General features: G+C 41.3%; 2 protein-coding genes and 1 long non-coding RNA gene across 4 annotated transcripts; all 3 read left to right on the forward strand.

Moving 5' to 3' along the window:
* The first annotated feature begins 236 nt into the window (after window positions 1-236).
* On the forward strand, window positions 237-2,750 carry LOC311065296. The gene is made up of 3 exons (XR_014602816.1): window positions 237-342; window positions 1,502-1,882; window positions 2,506-2,750. It is a non-coding gene; the product is annotated as an uncharacterized lncRNA (long non-coding RNA).
* Window positions 2,751-2,775: 25 nt separating this feature from the next.
* LOC311065295 (uncharacterized protein) lies at window positions 2,776-5,782 on the forward strand. Its single transcript, XM_084085553.1, has 3 exons — window positions 2,776-2,817; window positions 3,892-4,140; window positions 5,284-5,782. Coding segments are annotated over exons 1-3 (405 nt in total). The 5' UTR covers window positions 2,776-2,816; the 3' UTR covers window positions 5,439-5,782.
* Window positions 5,783-8,404: 2,622 nt separating this feature from the next.
* Window positions 8,405-20,813, forward strand: b4galt7 (xylosylprotein beta 1,4-galactosyltransferase, polypeptide 7 (galactosyltransferase I)). 2 transcript variants are annotated; one of them, XM_084085549.1, is made up of 8 exons: window positions 8,405-8,601; window positions 10,682-10,759; window positions 13,019-13,151; window positions 13,433-13,629; window positions 15,438-15,663; window positions 16,663-16,746; window positions 17,947-18,051; window positions 18,908-20,813. In XM_084085549.1, the coding sequence occupies exons 2-8, from the start codon at window positions 10,707-10,709 to the stop codon at window positions 19,064-19,066; spliced, it is 957 nt and encodes a 318-aa protein (XP_083941675.1). In that variant the 5' UTR covers window positions 8,405-8,601; window positions 10,682-10,706; the 3' UTR covers window positions 19,067-20,813. The 2 variants fall into 2 exon arrangements, with proteins under 2 accessions (XP_083941675.1, XP_083941676.1); XM_084085550.1 differs by lacking the exon at window positions 8,405-8,601 and adding an exon at window positions 10,373-10,392.
* The last annotated feature ends 1,243 nt before the right edge of the window (window positions 20,814-22,056 follow it).

Here is a 22,056-nt window from a genome sequence, read left to right on the forward strand (position 1 = left end):
AAGAGAACAGAGCCTTTGAAAAGGGAAGTCAAAGTTGCTAAATAAACCTATACGAGAAACGTACATTGGGTCAACAGGAAATACTTTTGTAACTTGCGTGAAATTGGTACCATTTCAGTGCAAATTGGGGAACAAATGCTGATCTTAGTATCTGAGTGTATTATTATCATCATCATCATCATCATCATCATATGTGTTAAATATAACATCTAAACTCTTCTATCTGCTCTCTCCAGAATTGTTGACAACTCAAACATCTTCCTCTTCAGACAAAGAGCTTCAGTTGTTGGTGACAGATGTCTGGATTTCTCATATACCTCCTTGTTGGATGCCTGCTGCATGGTAAGTTACTGTATACTATAGTTACTGTATTTTATAGTTAGGCCTACTATGTACCATACATGAGCAACTCGCCACCTGATTGGCCAACCTTCGCTGGTTTAGGGTTAGGTGTGCACACGGACGCGCACGGACGCACATGCACTTCATTTCATTTACGACAGAGCCCCGGATGTCAAAACATAAATAGTAGGGAAAATACGGATTTCAGAAAGAGGACATGTGTTTCAATGCAGGAAAACACCCCAGCATCATTATATAGGGGAAAAAATGCAAAATATATATACATATTTTTTAAATGTCGGCTTCAAGTTACCTAGAATCCCTTTAACAATGCACAATGCGTAAGTACAGGACTATATGTACTTAGTTACTTTCCACCACTTTTACACAACAGAAAAGACATAATCACCCAGGGTTGTGTAATTAATGGGTTGCAGCTGTCAGGGCCAGAGGAAGCTGAGGGGGGAAACATATCAACACATTTGAAATACACATGACTAAACATGACTAAACCACATATATTACACAGTTCAACTTCTCACATTCATGGCATCCATCCCCAATTGACAGGGGTCTTCAACAGGGGGTCCACAGAGTTACTACAGGGGGGCTGCAAAATCCAGTGGTGTAAAGTAACTAAGTATATTTACTCAAGTACTGTACTTAAGTACAATTTTGAGGTATTTTGTTTTACTTTACTGGAGTATTTCCAATTTTCAGTAATTTTAAAACTTTAGTTCCTAGTTACTAGATTTTGATTATTATTGCAAAACATACAGTAACCACCGCCCTATATATATTTTGGCCATTTGAAAATAGCAGATCTACATGCAAGCTCACAATGCGTCGGGATGCGACACATTGTGAGCTTGTAGATCTGCCATTTTCAAAATAATATTTTTTTTTGTTGAAAACTTGTGAAATGGGACATTCTGCATAATGAGTACTTTTACTTTTGGTACTTTAAGTACATTTTTATGCCAATATTTTTGTACTTTTACTCAAGTAAATTTTGAATTCCGGACTTTTACTTGTAACAGAGTATTTCTACATTGCAGTATTGATACTTTTATTTAAGTAAAAAAGTGTAGTAGTTTTTCCACCACTGATCATTTTCCTTCACCATTCCCTGTTGACAGACTTATGCTTTATGTTTCAGATGCCCTGTGCCAACAGTTTGCAGCCTTTATGCCTCAGAGTATGGAGGTTCTGACTGGATCCTGTCTGACCATCCCTTGTTCCTTTAAGATTCCACAGGAATACAATAACGATGTAGATAGCACTTGTGCAGGGATATGGAAAATAGGTGCTCCAAATGGAGACGATGTATTTGGTAAATCAGTTCCAGACAGACCATCTTCAGGCAGACCTATTCAGAGATTAACTGGAACTCTGACAGGAGACTTAACTAATGAGAGCTGCACCACGATCCTGAACAACATGGATTCTAGATACAGTGGTGATTATTACTTCAGACTACAATGTCAAAACCGTCTTAGATATAATTTTCAGGAACCACATTTGAAGGTGTTGGTTAAAGGTAAGCATCCAGAATAATTAAACATTTGAATCTATACTTTGACTGCATTTATAGGTAGGTAGGGTAAGTGATATTTTTTGGTAATTATTTTTGTTTTTTGTTAAAAAGGTTAAAGTACTATATTCTGATAGTAATCATTGCTACATAGCATTTGTTGGGTCACAGGGGTCTCTCCAGCTCTTTAGTAAACACAATATAGTACATTTTCAGGTAGGTGACACATTTTAAGCCAATCAGGAGAGAGCACTGAAAATGCATTTTCTGTTTAATAAAGAGCTGGAGAGACAAGGAGACTCCTTTTACTGAACAAACACTCTATAGCAATGAGTACTATCACAATATAGAGCTATTCAACACTTATTTTTACCAAAGTAAATCACTTACCCTACCTTTAAGTATATTTTGAAGCCAATACTTTTGTAGCCTACTTTTAGGCAAGTAACATTTTGAACACAGGCCTTTTACTTGTAACAGTATTTTTATATTGTGGTATGGCTACATTTAAAACATCGGAGTACTTTTTCCACCATTGTTTATTATTGATATACTGCATTCTAAATCAAATTATGGCTGTAATAAGTGTAATAATAATTATCTGTATTAATATATTGTCTTCAAATCAGAAGCACCACCCAGACCAACCCTTACACCAGACCCAGTGAATGTGACTGAGGGGGCCTCGGTTACTCTGAGATGCTCTGCTGCGGTCCCCTGTTCCTCTCTGCCACCGACTCTGACGTGGACCCCCAGACTGGCTGACACTGAGGAGATGCTGCTGGAGAATGAAGATCAGACCAAAGTATTGGTGTCTAGTATGACCTTCACTGCTTCTCCTCACCACCACGGACAGGAGATCTCTTGTGCTGTTTCATACAAACGACAAGATGGCAACAGAGACCTGTCCTCTAGTGCAAATATAACAGTCCATGTTCAGAGTGAGTTGCAGAGTGAAAAGTACTCAAAAAGAGTCAATACTGCAGACACACTAACATATGTCTACAATGTATTAAAAAATATTTAGAAAATAGATACAAGCTCACAATGGATCACATCACAAATAGGGCGTAAATAAGTGGGTAATGCATGTTAAGTAACTGGTAACTAAATTTTTCAAATAACTGTAGTGGAGTAAAAGTATAATATTTGTCTCTGAGATGTAGTAGAGTTGAAGTAAAAGTACTGTCAGTGGGAATCAGTGGGTAAGAAGACAAAACAAAGAGTGTATTTCCTTCGCCGTCTGAGATCTTTTGGTGCTAGTAGACAGATTCTTCTTTTGTTTTTCACTTCTGTTATTATGAGTGTTCTGCAGTACTGTAGTACCACCTGGTATGGATGTCTGTCTGTAGCTTTAAAGTCACAACTGCTGCAGCAAGTGAACATTTGTTCAAAGATTGTTGGACAACCACTTCAGAGGCTCTATACATCTACGTATAATAACAGTATGATAAGGTTGGCAAGGAATATCACTTCAAACACTAGCCATGCTTTGTATGGAGAATATAGGTTGCTGCCTTCAGGAAGGAGATACGGTGTTCCAACATACAATAAGGTCAAACTGAAGAGGTCCTTTGTCCATCAGACGACACTGAGGCTTAATCAGGAGTTATAGGCCAGGGGTAGGCTGAGTGGTGGACATTGCTCTTGTCTTTGCATGTCTTTATGTATGTATTTTGTATTTTGTTGTTTTCTTGTGTCATGTCAAATGTGTGTACTGTTATATGTTGCATACATGGCTGTTTTGGGTCGCAAGACAAATTTCAGTGCAAACTGACCATAAAGTATTATCGTATCGTATCGTACTGAGAATTGGAAATACTCCAGTAAAGTAAAAGTACTAAAATGTACTTAAGTACAGTACTTGAGTAAATGTACTTTCCACCACTGCATTTATTACACTATACTGTTTCAGTCATTAAGCTGTCTTATATAGTCTGTTTGATTGTCACATCTACTTGCAAACTAATGTGTTGTCTTCCACTGTGTGTTAACCGTGTGTCCTCCAGCTCGAGTGTCTCCCAAGCTGTCCTCTGAGTGTCTGTCCCAAGGACAGATGAGGGTGTCCTGCTCCTGTGAAGGGGACAGTGTCCAGTACAGATGGACTCTGGACGGACAAACCCTGACGGACGAGCAGCTCCTCTGTGGACATCATGACACACAGAACATCACTCTCATCCAGGGTCTGTCTGGAAGACTAACCTGCTCTGTCATGAACACCTTCAGCAGTGATGCTGTCAGTGAGAACATCTCACCATGCGGAGGTGAGACTGAACATGATTGTAACTGATGCTGATGGCCATGGTATTTTAGTAATCATTAATTTATGCTCCGTCGTGTGCAGTGTTGGGCAATATTACTATGTCAAATGTTACTTTTATTACATATTACTGAAATGTTTTCAAAAGGCAGCCAACAAAACCTGAGTAATATGTAATATGTACTATTTTTTGCATAGTAACATGATATAATATTACTGTTTTGGCCTGCATGGTCGTGACATTGTTAAGTGTGGAAAATAGCACATCTGCAAAGCTCACTAGACGTCACCTTGTGAAGCGTTTACATCAGCTATTTATGGAACACAACACCGTTCAACAAAGTATAAACTTATATGCCTATACTGTATGTCATTGTGAATTCATGCTTTCATTATTGTCATTTTGTTCTTGCATCCGTATAATTCTTAATGTGTAAATTAAATATTTGAGCATGTAAATCATTAAATAGTTTCTGTTAATGTTGGTGATATGGAGACGTATAGCCTATACAGGATATCCACAATGAAGAAGATATATTCAGTGGGGTTGTGGTCAGAACGTGCACGCCATTTAAAGTAATAGAGCGAAATGACAAATGAATGGAACATGGTGGTCATGTCCATTGAAGTTCAATGGAGAAGTGGCGCCTTGTTCTATTCGGTTCCTCAAGCTGTATATGAAGTTCATGTTGTATCCATTGTGTTGTCATTCAGGACAGAGTGAGTTTGTCTACTTCATGTTGTTTCCATTGTGTTGTCATTCAGGACAGAGTGAGTTTGCCTACTTCATGTTGTATCCATTGTGTTGTCATTCAGGACAGAGTCAGTTTGCCTACTTCATGTTGTATCCATTGTGTTGTCATTCAGGACAGAGTCAGTTTGCCTACTTCATGTTGTATCCATTGTGTTGTCATTCAGGACAGAGTCAGTTTGCCTACTTCATGTTGTATCCATTGTGTTGTGTTGTCATTCAGGACAGAGTCAGTTTGCCTACTTCATGTTGTATCCATTGTGTTGTGTTGTCATTCAGGACAGAGTCAGTTTGCCTACTTCATGTTGTATCCATTGTGTTGTGTTGTCATTCAGGACAGAGTGTATATTTCTACTTCATGTTGTTTCCATTGTGTTGTGTTGTGTTGTCATCCAGGACAGAGTGTGTATTTCTACTTCAAAGTGGCTGAAATGTGCGTCCTGCTCATGGTGTGTGTTGGATTCTACATTTACTACAAGATGAAGACCCGCCCTAATCCACCACCACAAGACCCGCCTTACTGCAACATGGTTGTCAAGGAAACTCAGTAGCTTTTAACTCTCAACAACTCCAACACAAACTGCTTATCTTCACTCTAGGCCTGCTTATAGACGACCCACAACGCTGGATGTCACAAAAATGTCCTTCAATTTAACACGGATCATATATCTTATAGTTCCAGATCTCACCTAAATGACAGTGTTGTCTTGACTCAATGTCAGTAAATGTAAAACCGCTTGCAAATCTGTGCGTACTGCTGGACTCTGACCTACAGTATGTCTTGAGGCACAAGTGAGAAGTGTTGTTCAAAGTTTTTTCCATCTGTGCAACATTTACAGAATTAGATCAATCCTATCTACTCAAAACTGTTCTTAATGCCTTAATATCATCCCACCTAGATCAGTGGTTCTCAAACTTTTTCATGCCAAGGACCCCCAAATTGACACTTATTACTAGCCCACATTTGAAAAGATATGCCCGGGACAAGACAAGAGAAGATTTTTACGGCTCTAGCAGTGATTCTCAACCATTTTAATTTCAAGGACCCCCAGTGTGACATGCATTAGGGCTACGGACCCCCATTCAACGTCATTTCTATCTCTGGGACCCAAATTTATATTGTAAAATCAATGTTAATTTAACTCTGAGAGTGTACAAATGGAACCAAATGGACCCGTCCATTTGTACACTCTTAGAGTTACACACCCACAAGGATCCATTTGGTTCCTAACTATACATAATTTAGCTGGGGACCCCCTGGAACTCCCTCAAGGACCCCTGGGGGTCCCCGGACCCCACTTTGAGAACCAATGGCCTAGATTATTCTAAAGCTCTCTACTCGTGTCTCAGTAATGGCTCCATACAGCGCTTGCAGTTGGTGCAGAAAGCGGCTGCCACAGTGGCGTCGTTAGGGGTGGGCTTCGGTGGCTATAGCCACCAATGTTTTGTCCAAAGCCACCAATAAAAAAAAATTAAAAATTAAAAAATTAAAAGTTTTTTTTTTTTTTTTTGAATTATATATCTATCACCCTAACCTAACCCTACCCCTAACCCTAAAACCGAAATAAAGTAACAAAAAACGGGGAAAAAAGCACCCTAATCCGCGAAATCCGCGATGCACGCGCGCTGCGCGCGCGTGCATGTGCCCGTTGCCTGCGGGGCTAAGCCCCCGACCTAGTAGAGACCTAGCGACGCGTCTGGGCTGCCAGACTACAGGTACACGGTGGTCAGAACACATAACCCCAGTTTTAACTGATCTACTGGCTGCCAAGTTATTTTTAGAATTGATTTAAAGATGTTATTGTTAACGTTTAATGCTCTCCGTGGTCTGGCACCTATAGCTACCTTGTAGAGTTGCTGAAACCCTATGTCCCTGTCTCAGCTAAACCCTGTAATGAATGACAATAATTTGTTGCAACGGTGGTGGTGTTGGTGATTACTTAATTTGTTGTTACTGTCTTGTAAAACCCTCTCAATTTGTTTTATGATTGCTTCTCTTTGTTAATTGTTTTTATTTTTGTAAAGCACTTTAAACCATTGTTAAGATAGGTGCAATATATATAGTTTTATTATTATATGATTATATGACAAAATTACAATGTGTCTTAAACTGTATGCTCTTTTATTTTCATATGTTAAAGTCTCTCTGCCTCTCTCTCTCTCTCTCTCTCTCTCTCTCTCTCTCTCTCTCTCTCTCTCTCCTGTGTGACTCATGATGATCATGGTGATAAGACAGAGAACTCTTAGAAAGGTCAGATATATGGTTTATGGTTTATGTCTCAGACATTGACATGTATAGCAGTTTCATGCTGGGGCTTTTCAACAGTTGATATAGAAACAAGCTTGAGGTTTAATACTAGATACTCACAATTATTTGCTCATTTAAAATCTGTGGCTGAAAGTAGAGAGGATATTTGCATAAACATATCAGTGCAATTCGATACACTTATTTGTTTTAGCTCTTGCTCATTTGATTGTCCTATTTGTCTCATCTGTTTATGAAAGTAGGTAGCTGATATATTGCACTTTTACCTTAGTGATAGGTATACTCTTAGTTGCTTGTTTTAGAAGAGAATGCACTTAATACTTCTGGTGATTAGTAGTTTTGTTCCATACCTATGTTGAATGCACTTATTGTAAGTCGCTTTGGATAAAAGCATCTGCTAAATGACAGTAATGTAATGTAATTCATTCTCAGCCCATTTTTTTTTAAATTCATGCAGATATTTTACTTAAAGTATATTTTACTTAATTTATTTTATGTTGCTGAAGACTATGTGAGCTTTGTTATGAGATTTTGCTTTTGCAATAAAAACCTAAAAAGCTAATCTATTTTTCATCATTTTTCTTATTTGTTTGAAAAAACCTTGTATTCATTTGTAGCTTTTAGAAGTGTGTGGTTTCTCCCTGCTGGCTGTAAAGGGTAATTCATCTGATCAATCTGATCATTGATTAATACAAATGATCCAACCGTGGGCAGCAGGATCTCCTCATTGGTCAGTACTAGGAACACACGGAGGACTCTCTAGCTGGAGCACTCATCAGTGTAGTGCTTGAGTAAATGTAGGCTACTTAGTTACTTTACACCACTGCTACAGTACTTGAGTGAATGTACTTAGTTACTTTACACCACTGCTACAGTACTTGAGTAAATGTACTTAGTTACTTTACACCACACAGTAGGCTACTTAAATAAATGTAGGCATTGTGAGCTTGTAGATCGGCTATTTTCAAATTGCCGAAATATATAGGCCAGGGCTGAAGTGGTTAATGTGTGTTTTATAATAATAATACAAATCTACAAAGTAACTAGTAACTAAAGTTTTCAAATAATTGTAGTGGAGTAACAGTATAACATTTTCCTCTGAGATGTAGTGAAGTAGAAGTAAAAGTACTGAGAATGTGTAGGCTACTTTAATAGTTACTTTACACCACTGGTTTCCTCCCAACAGCAACGCAACCTGCGGGGCCCGGAACTGTAGTCGCTCAAACACCTTTCCCACCCGGAGACATTTGACGGACGGACCGCAGCAAAAAAAAAAAGGAAGAAAAAGAATCAGTTTATGTTTTTTCTCCAGAGATTAAATAATGATTCATATGTGATATTAAATGTAACCATATGTTGTGTAACATGACTTATTATTATGTGTGAAACACACCGGGAACCAATGGCGGCGCTGCAGGAACTGTGGAGGATTTAAGCCTTAAAACAAGGTTTGTTTTAAATAACAGCTGAACAACATGCTACGTGGACAGGAAGTGTGTTCATGTATGAGTGTTAGTGTTATTCAGAGATGCTGCTAGCCCTGCGTCCTGCGTCTCTGACGCACCTTTTTAATAAAGGACGCATTAAACTAACCATCACTGCGTCCACGGGACGCATACAATTAAAGCGAGCCGTGAGCCACGCAGCCCTGCTCCAAAGCGAGCCGCGCACCAAACCGAGCCTCGAGCCAAACCGAGCCGCGAGCCAAACCGGGCCGCGACCCGCGCGCCAAACAGGGCCGCCACCCGCGAGCCAGACCGGGCCGCGGCCCACGCGCCAAACCGAGCCGCCACCCGCGAGCCAAACCGAGCCGCGACCTGCACACCAAACCGAGTTGCGAGCCGAAACACCGACGCGCGACACGTTGTTTTCAGATCGTTATTTTCGGTGCGACACAAGCATAAATCATTTGAAGGGAATCCCACTTTTTAAGAAGAAAACACCAGAGCAATAAATACTGCTGCAAACATCTACTTTTCTTAAACAAATATCTCTGTTCCGTTTACATTCTCTTCCCCCTTCCACAAAGTGTCGTTGTTCTTCCTATCTATCTCTGCTACTATGAAGTGTACATTATCTTTTTCATAGTATTATTATGAACTTTATATCGTAGTTTGTACCCTGTATTCTGAGTTTATGACTACAACAAGTAGCATAATAGAATGTACATTAGGACAGTGGTTCTCAACCTGTGGGTCAGGACCCCCAGGGGGGTCCCCACATGATTTTGGGGGGGTCCCCAGATGACAGTGAAGTCACAATTTAAGGACTTTTAAGATAGTTTTAATACCTTAAGAAAGAAAAGAAAAAAGACTATTACTGCATCAAAACTAATCAGCAAACTATACTATAATAAATACGGGCAAAATTGTTAAATAATATAAGAAAGAAGCGATCTACAAGCAGGGTGTTGAGCTTGTAGATCGGATTTACAAAAAAAAAAAAAAACAACCTTGTAGATCTGCCATTCTCACAATATGTATCTGTGGAACTGAGTCAAACTAAATTAAATGCTAAATTGAACTCCTAATTCCAAGCGCTTCCTCGGGGTGTCCCCAGTTCAAATATGATTATTTTGGGGGGTCGCTGCCTGGTTGAGAAGGTTGAGATCCACTGCATTAGGATATAATGTACACAGTCACACACACACACACATAGACGATATGGAGATTGGAGATCAAAGAAAACGATAGAAGGGGGGGGGGCGTGTAATTGGGGACCCATAAAATGTTTCTGGGACCCATTTGAATGACCACCTGTGGGTCCCGGGACCCATTACATTGAAAACCTAGCAACATCACTGGTTATTATTATTAATATTACGTTATTTTAACTGCATGTTCAATGTATAATTGTTATTTATTCTATTATTATTATTATTATTATTATTATTATTATTATTATTATTATTATTATTATTATTACAATTATTATTAACAACAGGAACATATGGAACCAAAACTGTTCAATGTATTATTATCATTATTATTATTATTTATTAATATGACATTATTTGAACTAAGAACCAGTGTTACTGGTTATATTTAAATGTATGGTAAGTGGTATGTGTTTGTTAAAATAAGTGTTATATAATATCTATATTCTAGAGTGTTTTGTTCAGTATCAGGAGTCTCCATGTCTCTCCAGCTCTTTATTAAACAAGAAAATGCAGTTTCAGGTCGGGATACTTATTTTATCCAATCAGGATAGAGAGGTCAGTCAGGATACAGATTAAACAAGTGAGTGTGTGACACTAAATAAATGTGTTCTCTCCTGGTTACCCACCTGAACATGTATTCTCTGATTATATGTGATTACTGTATATATATATATATATATATATATATATATATATATATATATATATATATATATATATATATATATATATATATATATATCAATTGCACTACCTTTTTAAGTGTGAGTAACGTGAAGACACCAGTTAGAATAGTGGACTTTTTTTTTTTAAGTAAGAAAAGACGTTTATCTCTCCTTTTTGAAGCTTGTTTTGTTGTTTTCCTTCAGAGCTGGTCTGTGACTCCATGTGAAAATGATGCATTCATCCAGAAGGAAGCCCATCCTCAGCTTCAAAGAGGACAGCAGGTCAGTCAGAAAGGATTTGAACTACTAGAACTAGAAGTGCCAATGTTACAGAGACACTATAGTCTACAGAGAGGTAACCGGAACCCTCGCCCCAAAACACACTCGCCCCCCATTTATTTTCATGGAATGCTCGCCATAATTGCTGATACCGATGTCTCCAAAAAAGTCAAATAATGTCCGTCATATCGGTGTGCACGCTTTACCGATAATGTGTCTGTAAGGCAGCCAGCCAGTGTCTCTGTAGAGACTGTCTGTCTCTCTGTAAGACAGGCCAGTGTCTCTGTAGAGACTGTCTGTCTCTCTGTAAGACAGGCCAGCGTCTCTGTAGAGACTGTCTGTCTCTCTGTAAGACAGGGCAGTGTCTCTGTAGAGACTGTCTGTCTCTCTGTAAGACAGGACAGTGTCTCTGTAGAGACTGTCTGTCTCTCTGTAAGACAGGACAGTGTCTCTGTAAGACAGGCCAGCGTCTCTGTAGAGACTGTCTGTCTCTCTGTAAGACAGGGCAGTGTCTCTGTAGAGACTGTCTGTCTCTCTGTAAGACAGGCCAGCGTCTCTGTAGAGACTGTCTGTCTCTCTGTAAGACAGGGCAGTGTCTCTGTAGAGACTGTCTGTCTCTCTGTAAGACAGGGCAGTGTCTCTGTAGAGACTGCCTGTCTCTCTGTAAGACAGGCCAGTGTCTCTGTAGAGACTGTCTGTCTCTCTGTAAGACAGGGCAGTGTCTCTGTAGAGACTGTCTGTCTCTCTGTAAGACAGGCCAGTGTGGCCAGGACGTTTTTGTACAATAAATAGTGATGCAACACGTTGTGAGCTTGTAGATCAGCTATTTTCACTGTCCAATACGGGTTTGAAGTGGTTAATGAGAACACTTTTAGCCCGGCTTCAGTCCATCAGTCACACTCACAACAGTCTGAACTCCTCAGTGTCTCTAAAACAATTCAAATAATGTGCTGGTTTGTTGTCTCTCAAGAAATGACTCTTCAAAAGTTCTTCACCTGGAGGAGAAGTGAGTCGGAGGTTTGGGAATGTATAGTGTGTGTGTGTGTGTGTGTGGGGGGGGGGGGGGGGGGGGGGGGGGGGGGGGGGAGAAAAGAAAACACCTTGCATGATTACTGTGACAACTATGTCAATGGTTTTGGAAACACAATGACATCCATGCTATTATTGGTCTTAACCTCTCTCTCCATTCTGAACGGTTCATCTCTCCCTCTCATCATGTTTGACATAAAAACACACATGAATGGTAAAATAAATGGTAAATGGTGCATTTATATAGCGCTTCTATCCGAAGCGCTTTACATTGATTGTGCCATTAACCCATTCACACACATTCACACACCGATGGCAGTGGAAACCATGCAAGGCACCAACCTGCTCATCGGGAGCAATTAGGGGTTCAGCGTCTTGCTCAAGGACACTTCGACACTAACTCTAGGGGAGCGCCCCAGCCCGGGATCGAACTGGGAACCTTTCGGTTTTCCAGTTCACTCTACCCGGCCACTCTACCCCTGTGCCACTGCCGCCCCATGAAGGTGTTCAGATGACGCTGTGGGGAAACTGACCCGGAACAGGAAATCGTTGTTGTCGGGCAGAAACCTCTTATCTCCACCCTTTAACCCCCGTCACGCAAAAGTAGCAAAAACATAGCAGATTTACAAGCTTGTAGATCTGCTGTTGTTGAACTTGAGTCCAGAAAAGTAACCGTTTTGGATGAGGTTTGCACCCGACAGCAACGATATATATTAAGTCTGTTGTAGTCTGAAGTAATGTGTTTGGTGCAGAGTCACCTTAACCCTGGTTTCGCGTAGCCAGACAACTATTCCACAATCTCTGAATGCTATATAGAGTCTGGAACTACAACTCCCCAAATCCGAGAGAGGAAGCTGGCACTTCCATTCACGAAAATTTTAAAAGATCTTTACATTTTACTTTTTAATTTCCATTTCTGCTAAGCAGCGAGCTATGTATACTTAGATGATTTGTATTTATATTAGGATAAATTTGCGCGACTGTAAAAACGAAACATAAGTGGTGAGGAGGCTCCACATCCTGTTTATATTCTAATCATAATCAGAGCTTCAGAGTCCCAGACTGTATGACCGGAAACATGTGAAAATTGTGAGAGGCAACAGTCTGGCCACACGAGACTACCTTAACCCTAACCCTGTGTGAGGCTGGTTGCCGGGTGCTGCATGGCCGCCCTGACTCACCTGCTATTGTTAAAACGGAGTGTTTTTTTTGTTCTGTGTGTGTGTTCTACAGGTTTATGTGGAGGAGATGTACCGTCTACAAGATGTTTGCTCTGTGTGTGTTCCTGCTGCTCTGCTCTCTGCTCTGGCTGCAGATCAGCTGCTCTGGAGACATGGATGCAACCCACCAGAGAACACCACAACAGGTAAGACCACCAGAGAACACCTCAACAGGTAAAAGCAGCCGTACTAGAGGTCCTGGTAGGAGATAAAACCAGCAGTACTTTATCTCCTACTCCTGGTAGGACATAACATTAATTCACAGACATCAAGTTAAATACTTGAATACATTCTGTATTCAAGTATTTATTTATGCACCAAATAATTGTTTTGCCCAGATTAGCATGTTTCCTGCTTACCTATAAAGCAGCTTAGTAAAAAATGTTAACGTTCTTTTTTTTTTTTATCATGATCTCCTCCTCCTCAGCCTTGTGGACCGTCTTCAGAGAATCGGGCGTCCTCCGCGGACGACCCTTCCTGGGGTCCTCACAAGCTGGCGCTCATCGTGCCGTTCAGAGAGCGCTTCGATGAGCTGCTGGTCTTCGTTCCGTTCATCCACACCTTCCTCAACAGGAAGCGCATCAGACACAGGATCTACGTCATCAACCAGGTCGACCACCTCAGGTAAAGGTCACCCCACTGCAGTGGCGTGCACAGACATTTTGAGGGGCAGGTGCTCAAGTAAATTATACTTTAATTTTGTTTACTTGGTCTGCTCTTTTTTCCCCTCTACACCTATACCTCTTTGCCAAAAATAGCCGATCTACAAGCTCACAACGCCTCGCAGCGCGAGGCGTTGTGAGCTTGTAGATCTGCTATTTTTGGCTAAAGTTCTCCTCAGAAAAGGGATGCTAGGTTTCGAGTGGTTATGGTAAAAAGAAAAATCATATCACATAAAGATTTGGCGGACCCCCTGTAGTAACTCTGAGGACCCCCTAGGGGTCCCGGACCCCCTGTTGAAGACCCCTGCTGTAAACTGAAAAAGTAAACTTTTTCAAAAGGGCACTTCTGGTCAAGAGGGCAAAGGGCAGGTGCTCTAGCACCACCTAGAGTCTATCTGTGCACTTCCCTGCCCCACCGGACAGATAATAAAAACACTGGTTCTCAGCTCTGTTCTGCTGTTCAACATTTCCATCCTCACAGGATCTTCGTTAGGTATGGGTATCGATTGGGTTTTATATAATACCGGTGCTAAACCGGTATCTTTAAAACCGTGCCGGTGCCTAAACGGTGCCAGAACTGATACTTTTCCATACACCATAACAATTCAGTCAATGACATGAATAGCATTTTTCCTTTTTTTGAACAATGTTGTACTACGAGGGGACACTGTAAGTGCTCCCTTACTTTGTGCTTCATCATTCAATCATCATACAATTACACAGCACTACAAAACGGTACCAATTCGGTACTGTACTTACTATACGGTACTGCTAGTGCGGTCGCGGTGGTACCAGTTCTCGGTACTCAACCCTAATCTTCATCAGGAACGGGGAAATGGACATGAACACGTGTAAAGACTCAACTTCAACTTTGATTGGTTGTAATGATAAGAGGCTCCACAGGATCACCTGATCTCAATAAATAATAGAGAGTATGCACGTGAGTCACTTTTCCACCGGGACACACCCCACTCATCTAGACTGAGTGGCAAAACATTGAGCAGCATATGGAGCATTGGAGTTTGGAAGCAGTCAACAATCCTGCGTGCCACCTGTTTCTAAATTGCACATGCACTGCAATGCAGGAGGCAGCAGCATGTTGCAGTTTTTTAAAACAAGCGCTGACCAAACTCTGACACAACAGGAAACACAAACTTTGCAAATAGAAAGAGGATAATTCAAGCTTTCCGTACAGCTGCCATGTTGGTGAGTTTAACGTTGTTTAATACAATCAGATAGGACTTTTCTGTTTGGATGTGTGGGCTGTCAAGGCCAGAAAGTAGTTTTTTTTTGCCACTTAGTATAGGCATTCCCGCATAACTTCCGGGTACGATGATGTCACGCGCATAGCCTTTATTGGTTAAAGGAGGAGTTCACCCAAAAAATGACTTATTTTCTATCAATTGCACACCCTATGAAGCCTTGAATCCATGGATTTTTTTTGGTTTTTGTCGCATTCCTAAACTACTAATTTGATTCCCGTCTCCTACCGGCTTATGTATCCGGTAGGAGACACAAAGTAGATTATTTGCGTCTCCTACCGGAAATACACACGGTCATCAAATGATTGTCTTAGGAATGCCACAAAAACAAAAATAAATCCATGAAATCGAGGCTTCATGGGGTGTGTAATTGATAGGAAATAAGTCATTTTTTGGGTGAACTCCTCCTTGTTACCATTTCTCCAACTCCAAGATAGCAACAACAGTCAACAGCAAACCTTCTCTCAGGTTTAATGAGTAGTTATGTCCCGTTGTGTCTTTGCCTCAGGTTTAACCGTGCGTCTCTGGTCAACGTGGGTTATCTGGAGTCGGCTAACGACACGGACTACGTCGCCATGCACGACGTAGACCTCCTGCCCCTCAACGACGACCTGGACTACGGCTTCCCCAGCGAAGGGCCGTTCCACGTGGCCTCGCCCGACCTGCACCCTCTGTATCACTACAAGACCTACGTAGGAGGAATCCTACTGCTCACTAAGAAACACTTTCACATGGTTAGTAATCAATATGTAGGAGACATCCTACTGCTCACCAAGAAACACTTTCACATGGTTAGTAATCAATACCAAGAAACACTTTCACATGGTTAGTGATCAATATGTAGGAGACATCCTACTGCTCACCAAGAAACACTTTCACATGGTTAGTAATCAATACCAAGAAACACTTTCACATGGTTAGTGATCAATATGTAGGAGACATCCTACTGCTCACCAAGAAACACTGTCACATGGTTAGTAATCAATACCAAGAAACACTTTCACATGGTTAGTGATCAATATGTAGGAGACATCCTACTGCTCACCAAGAAGCACTGTCACATGGTTAGTGATCAATTTACAATGTAGGTGTTTATCTAGAAAAGACATCCTGGTCTGGTGAATTGACATTATCATGTGTCTTCTGTCTTCAACATAGTTATTATTTAGTCACAAGCTCTTGTTAATACTTTTGATTGGTTCAATGTTTACAAAACCCACTGACACGCGTAACCACTTTTACTTAGAAAATAGCTACGTTGTGACTGTGAGCTTGTAGATCATTAGGGCATTAATGTACTGAGCTTGTAGATCATTAGGGCATTAATGTACTGAGCTTGTAGATCATTAGGGCATTAATGTACTGAGCTTGTAGATCATTAGGGCATTAATGTACTGAGCTTGTAGATCATTAGGGCATTAATGTACTGAGCTTGTAGATCACTAGAGCATTAATTTAAGAGAAAAAGTAGAAAGATTGAGATAGAAGGTGTCTGCGTGACAGGGACCAAATGGACTGTTAATGATGTGTCTGCTGAGAACAGAATGGAAGCACAACATGTGTATGTTGCATGATGCTCTCCCTGGTGGTGCCTTCATGTCATCAACTGCCACACTAACGTACGTGTGTGTGTGTGTGTGTGTGTGTGTGTGTGTGTGTGTGTGTGTGTGTGTGTGTGTGTGTGTGTGTGTGTGTGTGTGTGTGTGTGTGTGTGTGTGTGTGTGTGTGTGCAGTGTAATGGTATGTCAAACCGTTTCTGGGGCTGGGGGAGAGAGGATGACGAGTTCTACAGACGACTGAGGAAGGCTCAGCTGCAGGTAAGAAGAATGAGTTTTAATTATTATTACCATTGATTGATTGGATTCTTAATTAGTCCGAAATGTATACGGCACAGAAGTACAGTAAAACACTTGGGATTAAAGGATAACACTAAAAACGTCCATTGTGGTCCTATGTATTCAATTAATCAACATAGCAAATTACACATGAATACATTTCGTCAACGAATATAAATAACTATACTGTACTATTATGTACAAAGGAGAAAAAGGAAGAAAAAAACAGCTGCAATGAATTAAAATCTACCTCCCCTTGTGGTCTCCTGATGGATGTTTTTTCCGTTTGTCTTCATAATTTTGAGGGGGGTCCACGGCCAAATATATACATCAATTTGGGGGTCAATGGCACGAAAAACGTTTGAGAACTACTGATTTAGAAGGCTTTTGTAGACCCAGCCTCAGGTCTTTAAGGAGTAGTAGTAAAAAATGACTCATTTTTAGGGATGTCCGATATTATCGGCCTCCCGATATTATCGGCCGATATTAGCATAAAAATTGATATCGGGAAAATATCGGTATCGGTTTTTGAAAGATTTTTTTTTTTTTTGCTTTATAAATAAGTTACAGGAGTTCTTACTGTATATGGTGTTTGTGATATGAAATTTGAGCTTACCCTAATCACAATAATCCCCGCATATATCGGTATCGGTTGATATCGGTATCGGTAACCCTACTCATTTTCTATCAATTACACCCCATGAAACATTGAATTCATGGAGATTTTTCTTTTTTGTCCTGAGACAATAATTTGATGACCGGCGGAACGATGCTAATGTATCCGGTAGGAGACACAAAGGAGTCTCTTTGAGTCTCCTACCGGAAATACACCCGCTCATCAAATTATTGGCTCAGGAATGTGTCAAAAACAAAACAATCTCCCTGAATTCAAGGCTTCACGGGGTGAGTAAATGATAGAAAATTAGTAGTTTTTTGTGGAGGAAGAGTATCAGTGCGTTGTAGGTCTGCTATTCTCAGCGTGAGACAACAAAGTATAAATTGGGCTTAACCTGTCTCTCTGTCTGTCTCTCTCTATCTCTGTCTGCCTGTCTGTGTGTCTGCCTCTCTGCCTGTCTGTGTGTCTGCCTCTCTGCCTGTCTGTGTGTCTGCCTCTCTGCCTGTCTGTGTGTCTGCCTCTCTGCCTGTCTGTGTGTCTGCCTCTCTGCCTGTCTGTGTGCGTAGCTGTTCAGACCCAGTGGCATAGCGACAGGTTACCAGACATTCCGTCACATCCATGACTCAGCCTGGAGGAAGAGAGACACCAAGAGAATCGCTGCTCAGAAACAGGTTTGATTTATTTATATTACTGATTTATTATTATTATTTACATTTTTTATTGGCTGTATTATTATTACTACTACTTACTTCATTAGGGATTCTAAAATAATAATGCATTATCCATAATATTACTGCCCACAGAATCTGAAGATGAATATATTGACAACGTTGTATCAGTGGCGTACCCACTGTAGAGGCAGGGCAGGCGGTCGCCTGCCCAACTAAGATCTCGCCTCCCCTAAAAAACCCAAATAACCCGAAAAGGTGTCATAGCGTAGCCTGGTTCCAGCCCATAGACCCCAGCCCATTCTCTGAGTGAGCTCCTCTTGGTCTGGCATTATAATGTCAGCCTATGGCTTTTCGCGATCGAAGAGATACCTCACAAATCAGAGTCGGAGGTGGGAGTGGTCTAACGACAAGCCAATCAGTGAATATCTGCTAAAACAAGCTGTACGATGACGTCAGATGTAGGCGGAATCGTGAATCTCTTGTGATTAGTTTAGGGAAATTCGAATCCCCTCCCTCGCGGAATCGCGGACACTGCAGCCAATGTCAGACTGAAGCTCCACGCAGCTTCTGTCTGATAATCAGGCTAGTCATAGCGTGCTTATTGTCCTCAAAGTCACGCATCCAACAAGCTTTGAACTGAGCAAATTGGACCTTCTGTTCCAGAGATAATGGCCAAAACATTTTGAAAGCGGCCACTTTCGCCGAAAAATCTCGCCTGCCCTAAATGTAAATCCTCTGCGTTGTATTATATGTAACGCCCGGGATTCGAACCCGGTATGTATGTGTGTGTGTGTGTGTGTGTGTGTGTGTGTGTGTGTGCGTGTGCGTGTGCGTGCGTGTGTGTATGTGTGTGTAGGAGCAGTTCAAGGTGGACCCGGCAGGAGGTCTCTCTAACCTCGGGTACGACGTGGAGTCCAGACAGCAGCTGCTGATCAGCGGGGCGCCGTGTGATGTCATCAACACCAGACTGCACTGTGACCTGGAACTGACGCCCTGGTGTCAGACAGACAGGTAGACCGACAGACAGGCTGATGAACTGACAGAGACGGAGAGAGACCGACAGATGGAGAGAGACAGACGGTTTGCTGTTTTTTCCAAGCTGATTCACTTCTTGTCTCACTGACTGAAACTGGAGACTGGAGAAGACTCTGTCTGTCTCTCCTGGTGGACCACAGACATGAGAGACAAGCCTGGACAGAGAGAGAGACAGACAGACAGGAGACAGACCTGGGTGAACTGACCTGTCTCTCCTCTCCTCATCAGTGTTAATAAATATGTCTTATTTATTTATGTTCTGGTGTGTTGTCTGTCTCCCCAGGTCCCACAGAGCACCCAAGTCTGCCGCTAGAGGGCGCTATCCTCCCTGGGTTATGGTGTTATTTTCCCCAATAGAGATTCCCCATAGAGCAGGGGTCTTCAACCTTTTCAGGACAAGGACCCCCTAGCTGAGAGACAGATGAAGCAGGGACCCCCTCTATATTGTATCACATTGTGTTTCAGATTAACCTTTTTTTTTACTTGGTCTGATCTTTTTCCCCTCTACACATATACCTCTTTGCCAAAAATATCAGATCTGCGAGGCGTTGTGAGCTTGTAGATCTGCTATTTTTGGCTAAAGTTCTCCTCAGAAAAGGGATGCTAGGGTTCAAGTGGTTAATGTGAAAAAAAGAAACCATATCACACAAAAAATTGGCGTACCCCCTGTAGTAACTCTGAGGACCCCCTAGGGGTCCCGGATCCCCTGTTGAAGACCCCTGCACACAGAGGAATCTTTAGATCGCGTCAGATAAGAACTGTGTTCCTAAAATAAAATGAGCCCCGGCCATTTTACTCTTATGGATATGAAGCATCATCTCCATAGCGCTGTGTGAGTGAGCGCTATGGAGATGATATCCAAAGCTGTGTTAGCGCTATGGAGATGATATCCACAGCTGTGTTAGTGCTATGGAGATGATATCCACAGCTGTGAGTGAGCGCTATGGAGATGACTGGTGAAAAAGTACAAATTTATCCCAAGACGTTATCAAATGTAACTTATTATCCTAAACGACACACAATCACAATGCCCTCTAGTGGCAGTGGTTCTCAACCTTTTCAGACCGCGACCCCCCAAAAATAATCACATTTGAACTGGGGACCCCCCACCCTGACAAGCAGTTCCACAGATAAATATTGTGGAAAATAGCTGATCTACAAGCTCACAGCGCCGTGCGTTGCGAGGCGTTGTGAGCTTTTTTTCATATATATTTTTTCATATTATTTAACAATTTGGTCAATGTTTGACCAGTTATAGTATAGTATTGGTATTAAAAAGGTCTTAAAAGTCCTTAAATTGTCACTTTACTGTCATCTGGGGACCCTTACCCCCCAAAAAAATCATGTGGGTGTCCCGACCCACAGGTTGAGAACCACTGCTCTAGTGGCGGTGTCATCAGTGACGTCAGTACGTCGGTACTCTATTCATGTGGCTTATTTTATTTGACTTTTATTTATGCAGGCAACGATGTCCCTTTGAGATACAAGATCTCTTCTAGGAGGGAGCCCCCCCCCCCCCCCCCCCCTCCCCCCCGTTCAGGGTAGCAGCGGTACAAAACGGTACAACTTACAACAACATAGAAATCATGTTTGTCTCGACTACTACGTCCCAGGGAGGACTTTTCCCACATACATGTTTTATTTTTGGCCAAATGTGTAGTCTTTCTTGTGTTAACCCATTAAGACCGGGAACGTATCTGTGTCAATTTTTTATTTCTTTGGCTATTCAAAAATAGCAGATATACAAGCTCATACAAGCTCACAGATGAGCTTGTACTGTAGATCTGCTATTTCTTTTGAAAAATCGTGAATCGTGGCAAATCTTTGAATATATATATTATAAAGCAAACATTTGTAAAATGTTTTTTTCCAGGGAACCCCCTGGAAAAAATAGCAGATCTACAAGCTCATAGCGCGGCACTCGGTGCCGCGCTATGAGCTTGTATATCTGCTATTTTTGAATAGCCAAAGACATCTAAAGTGACACAGATGCGTTCCCGGTTTTAATGTGTTTAATGTAGCCGTACTGTAGCCCTAATATGGTCATCTTAATGTGGAAACAACAGGCACCATATGGATGTATCTTTGTGAATGATTATCCAATGTCTTTTTATCCAGCAATGTTATGGATTCCATCCATGTGGGAAAGGAGCTTAAACACCTGGAATGTTCAATCATGCTGTTTGATTCATGAATGATATATATGACCAATACTGTATGATGTTAAGGAAAAGGATCCCTGGCTAGCCTTATATGCCTTTATACATTATACCTTCCCTCTATAACTAAAGTTTTAAATAAAAAGTTCATCTTTCACTCAATAATAAAAAATCACACCCAGTGTGAAGTGAGCGGTGATATTTATGAGTTATTAATTTCATCATGCATTTCGCTAGCCAATCACAGCACGGTCCTGCGAAGTGACGCGCTTACATTTTTTACATTATTATTCATTTCATCATGCGTCTCGCTAGCCAATCACAGCGCGTCTGCGAAGTTTGAAGTTAATTTCATCATGTGTCTCGCTAGCCAATCACAGCACGTCCTGCAAAGCTTAGCCTATATGGGCGTGTTTTCCACAGCATGGCGTCACAGCGAAAGACACATTTTCACGACGGGAAAGAATAACTTTCACCACGAATGGGTCCTAAACCCTCTTATAGGAGCGGTTGCACCGCTCAAAAACAACGTAATACTTCCTATGGTTAATATGAGCATCAAATCAATATTTTAAATGTTTTTTTGCACATACATTCCATAGGGCTAGACCACACGTGGACACATGACATCATCAACTTGCGACGGGCATTGCTCATCTTGAGTAAAAGATGGACCGTTTCTAACAACAAAATATTTAAGGTGTTTTAATGTTTTTATTTTAGTTATAGAGGACAATTATAATGTATTAAGGCTTATTTGTCTTATTAGCCAGGGATCCTTTTAAAGCACAGAGCATCACGCTTCAGCCCT

Source organism: Gymnoscopelus microlampas (genome assembly GCF_963454915.1).
Source record: "Gymnoscopelus microlampas genome assembly, chromosome: 18".
NCBI lineage: Eukaryota > Metazoa > Chordata > Actinopteri > Myctophiformes > Myctophidae > Gymnoscopelus > Gymnoscopelus microlampas.